The 8,715-nt window shown below is 45.1% G+C and overlaps 1 protein-coding gene and 1 pseudogene across 1 annotated transcript in view; both read right to left on the bottom strand.

Moving 5' to 3' along the window:
- Positions 1 to 311: 311 nt before the first annotated feature.
- LOC107566008 (cyclic nucleotide-gated olfactory channel-like) lies at positions 312 to 4,278 on the bottom strand (annotated as a pseudogene).
- Positions 4,279 to 4,908: 630 nt separating this feature from the next.
- Positions 4,909 to 8,715, bottom strand: part of LOC107566007 (plastin-3-like) — a 37,219-nt gene continuing 33,412 nt past the window's right edge. The window contains exon 11 of the mRNA XM_016251355.1: positions 4,909 to 5,081. Coding sequence (XP_016106841.1) covers positions 4,909 to 5,081 — 173 coding nt within the window. The remainder of the gene's footprint in view (positions 5,082 to 8,715) is intronic.

The following is an 8,715-nucleotide window of genomic DNA, read 5'->3' as shown; positions in this document are numbered from 1 at the left end:
AAACTTCACAAGGAATGGACTGAGGCTGGGGTCAAGGCATCAAGAGCCACCACACACAGACGTGTCAAGGAATTTGGCTACAGTTGTCGTATTCCTCTTGTTAAGCCACTCCTGAACCTAGTTCTAGTATCTTGGACAGAAAAGGGAGATTCGAGATCAGTCTGTAATTAACTAGTTCTTTGGGGTCAAGTTGTGGTTTTTTGATGAGAGGCTTAATAGCATCAGTTTGAAGGTTTTGGGGACATGCCCTAATGACAATGACGAATTAATTAGTTCTCCCTCGTGGTGGGCATTGTCGCCGGCTCTCGCACCTGGTCTGACGGGTTGAGCTCCACGTATGGGGCAATCCTCCGCTCAGTCGCTCGGCTTGGCGCTGGCTCGTCGTTCGCGGTGGGAATTGGCTCTCTGTCATCGGTGGGCTCGGGCTGTTGCTCCGCACCATGGGGAGATGGTGGGCTGGGCACTGGGTCTGGAGTGGATCTGACGAGATCATCCACGGGGCAGGTGGTGGATGGTGATCCGTTTCTCGCCAGAGTCCACTCCACGAAGGAGTGGACGCTACACGTCGTCCGGGTAGCTGGTGGTGCTAGCTAACAGCCGGAACAGTCTTGTATGGTCCTCGAGAGATCTGTCCCCCTGCTCCAGCAGGAGGAGGAGGAATTCCGGGCGGGTGAAGGGGAACTACGGAAACAAAAAAAACTGTACCAAACGAAAAACAAAAACGGAGGGTAGGCATGGAGGTAGCGGTTTTGGTCGGTTCTTCTGTCACAGTTCGCTGTTTAGGAAGCATGCAAGAGGCACAAATAAATGAAAACATTCTTTAATCAATGGAACACAGGGTACATCCACACTGGAAATGGCAGGAAATGGCAGGAGGTCGATCGCATCAAATGAATGAAATGCGTCTTTTTTAAATCTTATTTAACCAGACATTGGTGGGTGGAGCTAATATAAATAGCGCTTGCCAACAAGTGCGCTATTTGCACTTAATGTAAAGCCCCACAAATACAATAATGAGTTAATTCAGTGAAAGATTGGTCAAACTGAATCATTAAAAGAAGCTGATTAAATTATTCATTTGTGAACCAGAATACACTTGATTGTTTTTGTTAGGACAGGATGTGTGCAGTGTTTTTATCTCATCAAATTCAGACTGCAAATTTACATTCACAAATCAGGACAATATGGCTTTTTTGTGGTGCTAGAGATTCAATGTCACAGCTTACATTGACAGAATCGTGACAGCAACTGTACTCAAAAATGTACAATACTGCCCATCTCTAATTAACATAAAATGCATGACATGGCTGGTCAAGGTCAACTTTATTATCCCCAGAGGGCAATTTAATTCACAGCCAGCAGCAGTGAACAATACAATCAAGAAAACAATCACCCACCACCACAACACACATACAAAATCAAAGACTTCCATAAACAATATGCATAACATTTTTTGGAATTTAAAACCGATGGCAGCTGGTATAAAATAATTTTTACATTTAGCAGTCCTACATAAAGCGACATACTGTCAAGTTGAGGTCATGTGATCTCAACATGACAGTACTAATGAAAGACGATTGGTACCTCTTCATAAATGTAGAATAAAACATTTGTAGAAGTCTAGAAGTTTTTGTTTGTTTGTTTGTTTGTTTCTTGAAGACTGATAAGTCTAGAGTCTCATCGCACAAATTAATGGCATATTTCCAAAAGTGCTGTTCATTTTTTATATGTAAATCATTTTAATCAGCAAAGCATCACTCAAAAAGCTAAGAAGTACACTTGTAAGTGGTGGACAAAACATTGTTATTATATGTTTTGTAAGACACGATTCCACCTGCGTCCATCTCCTCCAGCAGGCCCTCCTTCCCCTCTCTTCCAGAGCTTTCTTAGCATCCGGATACTCCATTACAGCCTCCATCAGGTCATCCTTTGACAAACAGAAGAGGTCAGAATAGCCAATGCTACGGATATTAGCTGTGCGTCGGTTGCCTATTTTGCTGCCTTTGATATTGAGGATGCTAAGCTCGCCAAAGCAGCTGCCAGCCGTCAGGTGTGCAAACTGGGTTACCCCATCATCAGCCACAACAGCAAGGTGACCCTCTTTGATGATGTACATCTCTTTTCCTATGTCTCCCTTTCGGCAGATGTAGTCTCCGGGACTGAAGACCTGTGGCCGCAGCTTGAGCACCAGTTCAACCAAAAGCCCAGCTTCACAGTCCTGGAAGATTCGGACCTTCTTCAGTGTATCCAGGTGCACATTGATAGCGATCTCAGCCCGCAGTTTGTTGGGCAGATTCTTTAGGACATCCTGCGCATCAATTGCTTTCTTGTTGGTCCACAAGTAGTCGAACCATTTGATGACTCTGGCTTCGAGCTCTTTGCTGACCTTTCTAAACTTCATGTAGTGTTTGATGGCATCGATTTGAGCCTGGAACTCGGCCCGTGTGGCATTCATGTTTGATATCATGGCTCCTACGTTACCAACAATGGTGGCGAAAATGAGAACACCAAAAAGGAAATCAAAAACAGCAAAAAAATACTCCTCATCATGCACTGGAGCTGGCACTTCCCCAATGGTCGTCAAGGTGAGGGTTGACCAGTAGAGGCAGTAGACGTATCCTCGAGTGAGTGTCCCAAACTCAGGATCAGATATGTTTGGGTAGACCCACTGGTCGGATCCAAATCCCAGAGACTTAGAGATGGCAAAGTAGATACAGGCATTCCAGTGAATAATGACTAGGATATAGAGCACCAAGTTGCAAATTCTGAATATGTTGGGGTAGCTTGTGCGGGTCTCACTGCGGTCGAAGAACTCAAATAGACGTGAGAAGCGCATCAGTAGATTGAAACGCAGCTCTGGCACATGAATGCCAATGGCGATGTAGGCTAGATCAGTGGGTAGTATGGATAGCAGGTCTAGCTTGAATTGCATTGCGTGAAAATAGCTTTCTCTTAACTTGGTTAGGTCCTTCACCAGAAGACCCTGCTCAAGGAAACCTATAGTGAAGAAATACATTGTCAGATCTTCATGATTACTCATATTCAATGTACCAAAAATGCCTATTGAATTGTTAGAGCAAAGCGTCACAGCAACTTTTCCAAAAACATGATAGACACTGTAAGATTCTGACCTGTTCTCAGTCTCACACAGGTATCCAGTATATAAATGACATCAGAGAGATAATCCAAAACCAGCCACAGAATGAAGTTCCTAGTTTGAAGATCATCAAAGCAGGCCCTGTGTTTGGGATATAATTAATAATGAAACACCATCAGCTTGAGTCAGGACTAACCCTTTCACACATGACACAAAAGCACTTATTTACATGAATCATCATCAAAATGAGAGCCCAGATCACATACTTGCTCTTGAGGTCTAATTATGCCGCTTGGATTTAATGGAAGAAAAGCTGCTACAAATACCTTCCTCACAAGCCCTACATGCAGCATTCAGAATCTATGATGCTTATCCGACTGGGAGCAATTTGGAGTTCAGGTCCTCTGAAGCGCTCTAAGAAAGAATCTGGCCTTTCTTCTTCTTCCTGAAGGCTTTTATGGGCCCATTCTCTAAGTGTGACCACCATACTGACCAGCCTTGGAAACTAAGGGAACTAAGGAGTCAGTGTGGAAATACCAATCTTGAGCAATCACATTCTTCTAGAATTGTATTTCAAGAGTTTATTTTATTTTCTCACCCAGTCTTAACATTAATAATTGTAAACGATCCAGAGACTTGATGCTTGACACTTGTAAGTTCTGATGAGTTCCTTTATCCACATTGCTACCAAGGCACAGCTATCTAATCTCTTGCTCTTCGGTCAAACCTTTTCTGGAGCAGAATATCCCAGTGTTACACCTAATAACCTTCTTCAAGTTCCTTGTCTACAGATATGGTGAACTTTGAAATGTAGTGCTCTTTCCGGATGTGTGGGTCCTCTCGGTTTGGCAGATAAAAAGGCTTTGGGCCTTCCAGCAATGAGGACTCTTGCGACACCCGATGGGAGATCAAGACTCACGGTATCGGATGGATAAGTCTCGCTTGCTGGCGGCAAGTATAGAAGCCCAACCGGGAGTACTCTCGCCGACATCTGACGGGAGATCAAGACTCACTGCATCAGACGGGTAAGCCTCGCCGGGCAGGAAGAGAGAAGAAGGAAAACCCGACTGGGAGGGCTCTCGCAGCATTCGATGGGGTATCAGACTCAGAACATCGAACGGGTAAGCCTCGCCAAGTGAGGGGAAAAGACGTGAGGTTAGCTGAGAGGGTTCTGACAGCATTCGGCTGGAGATCGAGACTCATGACGTCGGACAGTTAAGCCTCGCCAACCGTCGAACGGTAAAGTAAAGTTATGTGGCTGGGAGACTCTCGCCGACGTCCGACAAGAGCACACAGCATCGAACGGGTAAGCCTTGCCGACCGTAGGATGGAAAAGGTAAAGTTGTCTAGCCGGGAGGCTCTCGCTGATGTCCGACGGGAGCTTAATACTCACGGCATCGAACAGGTAAGCCTCTCCGAACGTAAGACGGAAAGGTAAAGTTGTCTGGCCAGGAGGCTCTCGCCGACATCCGACGGGAGCACATTAAGTGATTACATTAAATGGTTTGATGACTAATGAGGGTTTGGTGGGCTTTTTTGATGTGAAACTGGTTAGTTAACTGGTGAAACTGGACCATCTTCCTAGAGTTTGGATCTGTTGCTTGGATAGACCTTTTTGGGCTGCTGATGTTGCTGCCCCGATGCGAAAAGAATGGCTGGAGAAATTATTTGCTGGGATGCCCGACAATTGCAGGACGTTTTTGGAACCAGAAGCGAGTGACGGGTGTTTTGGAGTCGTCTAAAAATAGTGGCTCGTGGGGGAATTTAGCCTGAGAATTTATAAGGCGGAGGTACTGACGGGAGTTCAATACTCACGGCATCAGACGGGTAAGCTTCACATCTAGTCTGACGGAAAGGCAAGGTTTGCTCGACCAGGAGGCTCTTGCTGCATCTGATGGGAATTCAGTACTCACAGCATCAGATGGGTGAGCCTCGCCAGTAGTCGACAGAGAAACATATTTGCTCCACCGGGAGCACTGTACATCTGTAAGGGAATTCAATGCTCAGAACAATTTGAGTTGTCTAAAAGGGTAGATGCTATGAGGATTACTTTGCGTAATTGTTTGATGAATCCAATAAGCTTCTTATAAAACGTCAGAAAATCTTGGTGTTGCTTTGCATCTGAAAGTTAAGCCCACGACAAAATAGAATTTCCTGTGCCAACTTACCCCAAATAAGTGCCGTGAATCTGTATGGATAGGCATAGGTTTGAAAGCTGAGGTGATGTCGACTTTTGCCAGCCAAGTGCTAAGACCCGTGATTTTATTATATTGATTGCATGATCAATGTCCTACTATTGAGAGGGAATTAGTCAAGGAATCGAGGTGTTTATGCTTGAAAACAGGCAGTTACTTGGAGCTTAGAGAGTGATATATATATATATATAAATCATTCTGATATGCTGATTTTCCGCTCGAGAAACATTTATTATTATTATTAAAGGGATAGTTCACGCAAAAAATTAAAATTCTGTCATTAATTACTCACCCTCATGTCGTTCCAAACCTGTAAGACCTTCGTTAATCTTCGGAACACAAAATAAGATGTTTTTGATTAAATCCGAGAGCTTTCTGACCCTCCATAGACAGCAGCACAACTGAAATGTTCCCAGACCCAGAAACGTAGCAAGGACATTGGTAAAATAGTCAATGTGATATCAGGGGTTCAACCATAAATTTATAAAGCTACTCATTCTTCTCCTCCTCATCCCGTCTGCAGCGGTGTGCTGCCATTGTGGAAAGAGTATCACGACGCATGCGCTTGCTTCCGCTTCATGTAAATGACGCATGTTTATATGAAGGGAAAGGCATACAAGTGAACACCGGGACAGGGCATCTCGCTGCATCAAGAAATAAGTTGGGCAGTGAGAGTTGTCTTCTGAGGTGAAGACGTTGACCTCTGCCCTCCCGAAGACAGACCAAATCATTTGAACCATCTGAGGGTGTATTCTCCATTCTCATGGAGCTACGTTGTCTCTGGGCAGCATGTCCGCTACAAGGCAGACTGCCTGGCACATGAACTGCTCTTAGTGATAGGAGTTTGCTCTGTGCCCAAAATAGGAGGACCCTAGCCATCCTGTAAAGGGAACGTGACCTTAGACTGCCTTAGTAATTGATGTACACTACCACCGTCATGTTGTCTGACTGGACCAGGACATGACGCCCCTTTAAGGCTGGCAGGAAGGTTTTTAGGGCCAAGAAAACAGCCATCATTTTGAGGTAGTTGATATGCAGCCGTTGCTTTGGGTTTGACCAGGAGCCCAAACGCCAGAATGCCCTCAAACAGAGCTCCTCAACCCGAGTTGGAGGCATCTGTCAAGACTACCTTCCTCCTGGAGGTCAGTCCCAACTGCACACTTGATTGAAACAGGTGAGGAGTTGTCCAGGGGCCACAGCTCTGATACAGTGATGGGTTACCCTGATGTAAAACCGGCCCAGGTGCCAGGCATGGGACGGGACACGGACTTTGTGCCAAAACTAGAGAGGCTGCATTTGGAGCAGGACTAGTGGAATCACAGAGGCAGAGGCTGAGCATACTCTGAAAAGCACTGAGAAGACGCGAGGTCCTCTTCTGTATTGACTAAAACCAACCAATCGTTGAGGTATTTCAAAATGGATTCTCATCTGCCTCAGAGGGGAAAGAGCCAAGTCTATGCATTTCGTAACAGTGTGTAAGGCCAGAGACAGTCCAATGGCAGAGCTGTATATTGATAGGCCACTCCCTTGAATGCAAATCTTAAGAATGGTCTGTGATGGGGGGCTATGTGGATGTGAAAATAAGCGGCTTTAAAAATATTATTTGTGTGAGGATTTATTTGCCGGCAGCCATATCACCCTGTAGCCCAAGATTGGTCATTCACTGAAGCTAAGCAGGGTTGAGCTGGTCAGTACCTGCATGGGAGACCTCCTGGGAAAACTAGGTTGCTGTTGGAAGAGGTGTTAGGGAGGCCAGCAGGGGGTGCTCACCCTGTGGTCTGTCTGGGTCCTAGCGCCCCAGTATAGTGATGGGGGACACTATACTGTCAACAAGCACCGTCCTTCGGATGAGATGTTAAACCGAGGCCCTGACTCTCTGTGGTCATTAAAAATCCAAATCGATGTCTTTCGAAAAGAGTAGAGGTGTGACCTCGGCATCCTGGTCAAATTTGCCCATTGGCCTCTGACCATCATGGCCTCCTAACAATCCCCATATCTGCTGATTGGCTTCATCACTCTGTCTCCTCTCCATCAATAAGCTGGTGTGTGGTGGGCATTCAGGCGCACTATGGCTGCCATCGCATCATCCAGGTGGATGCTGCACACTGGTGGTGGATGAGGAGATATCCCTCACAATATAAAGCACTTTGAGTGCCTAGAAAAGCGCTATATAAATGTAATGAATTATTATTATTATTATTATTATTATATTTCAGCGTTAAGGGAGGAAGTGGTGGCTGAAAAAGCCTGCCTAGCTGTTCTCTGTAGGAACCGTATCCACTGCGCCTTTTGCAAGCAGTGTTTGTACTTCAGACTGGAGAACATGAGCTTCATTGTCCCATACTGAAGTCTGAGTAATACCTCTGAAACGAGGTGGCCTGCGAGCAAACTGAAGTGAATAACCTCCTTTTATGATATTTAGAACGCAGCTTGAAACATCCACGATGGCTTGCTGTTCTATTTTTACGAATGTTAGTTCTCCACAAGGGGGTGAGGAACTGACTTTCGTGGCAATGAGGAGAGGAGAATAGCCCGTTTGAGTATGTGGGTCTGCCATCAAGCGGTAGTTTGTTTGAGCGCAAGCTGAATGAGAAGGACTTGCCCAGCTTGAATAGAACTTCCATTGCTCAGTGTTGAACGGAGGGGATGGAGAGCAAGCGCAAGCTTTCATTAAGGGAGTTCTAGCCTCAGCAAGAGGCATTTCCTCTCAAAAGTGCTTTGCTAGACTCAATACTCTCACAGTGAGAGCAGCCTCACAGTGAGGCGTGGCCCAGATGTGTCTAAATGTGAAGCTGTCAGTGATAATAATCATCAGTGACAGCTTTCTCTATCATTCTGCCTAAATAAATCAAACCACTCGAGATGAGGGGTCCCGATTATCCTCACATGTAAACACACCAGATCAAAGTGCTGTGCGCATTAGGGATGTGCCCGAATCCGAATATGGTATTCGGAAAGGTAATGAAGTGTAAGACAGCATCCTAAAGGGAATAAAAATGAGACATACGAGAAAAATATATTTCAATGCTTTCTCTCACAATGATATCGTTGGGTAATTCATAATTGGGTAATCACTGTATATAAATTGCGGACATCAGGGCGCCGTTATTAATATGCAGTACATTGAAATCACTTATGAATGCACGTTTGCTTTTTACTTTCACTTTTGAGATTCGCGATCACACGTAGCCTACTCTACTACGGAGAGGCACTACTTACCACACATTTCACAAGATTAGATGTTTGTCAGTGGTGCTCAGGATCTGCAAATCATTCGCCATCATCCCCAGTCATCTCTCCTTACCTCTCTCTGTTTATGTGGTAAGTGAAATTTTATGTACTGTAATGTGTAGTGTTTGAATGCAATCAAGATGTTCGATCAGGTTTTAGGCATCGTAAACTTTCCCTTCTCCCTTGTTATAG

Source organism: Sinocyclocheilus grahami, unplaced genomic scaffold (assembly GCF_001515645.1).
Source record: "Sinocyclocheilus grahami isolate Dianchi unplaced genomic scaffold, SAMN03320097.WGS_v1.1 scaffold1040.1, whole genome shotgun sequence".
NCBI lineage: Eukaryota > Metazoa > Chordata > Actinopteri > Cypriniformes > Cyprinidae > Sinocyclocheilus > Sinocyclocheilus grahami.
This window is presented reverse-complemented; position numbering and strand designations above follow the sequence as displayed.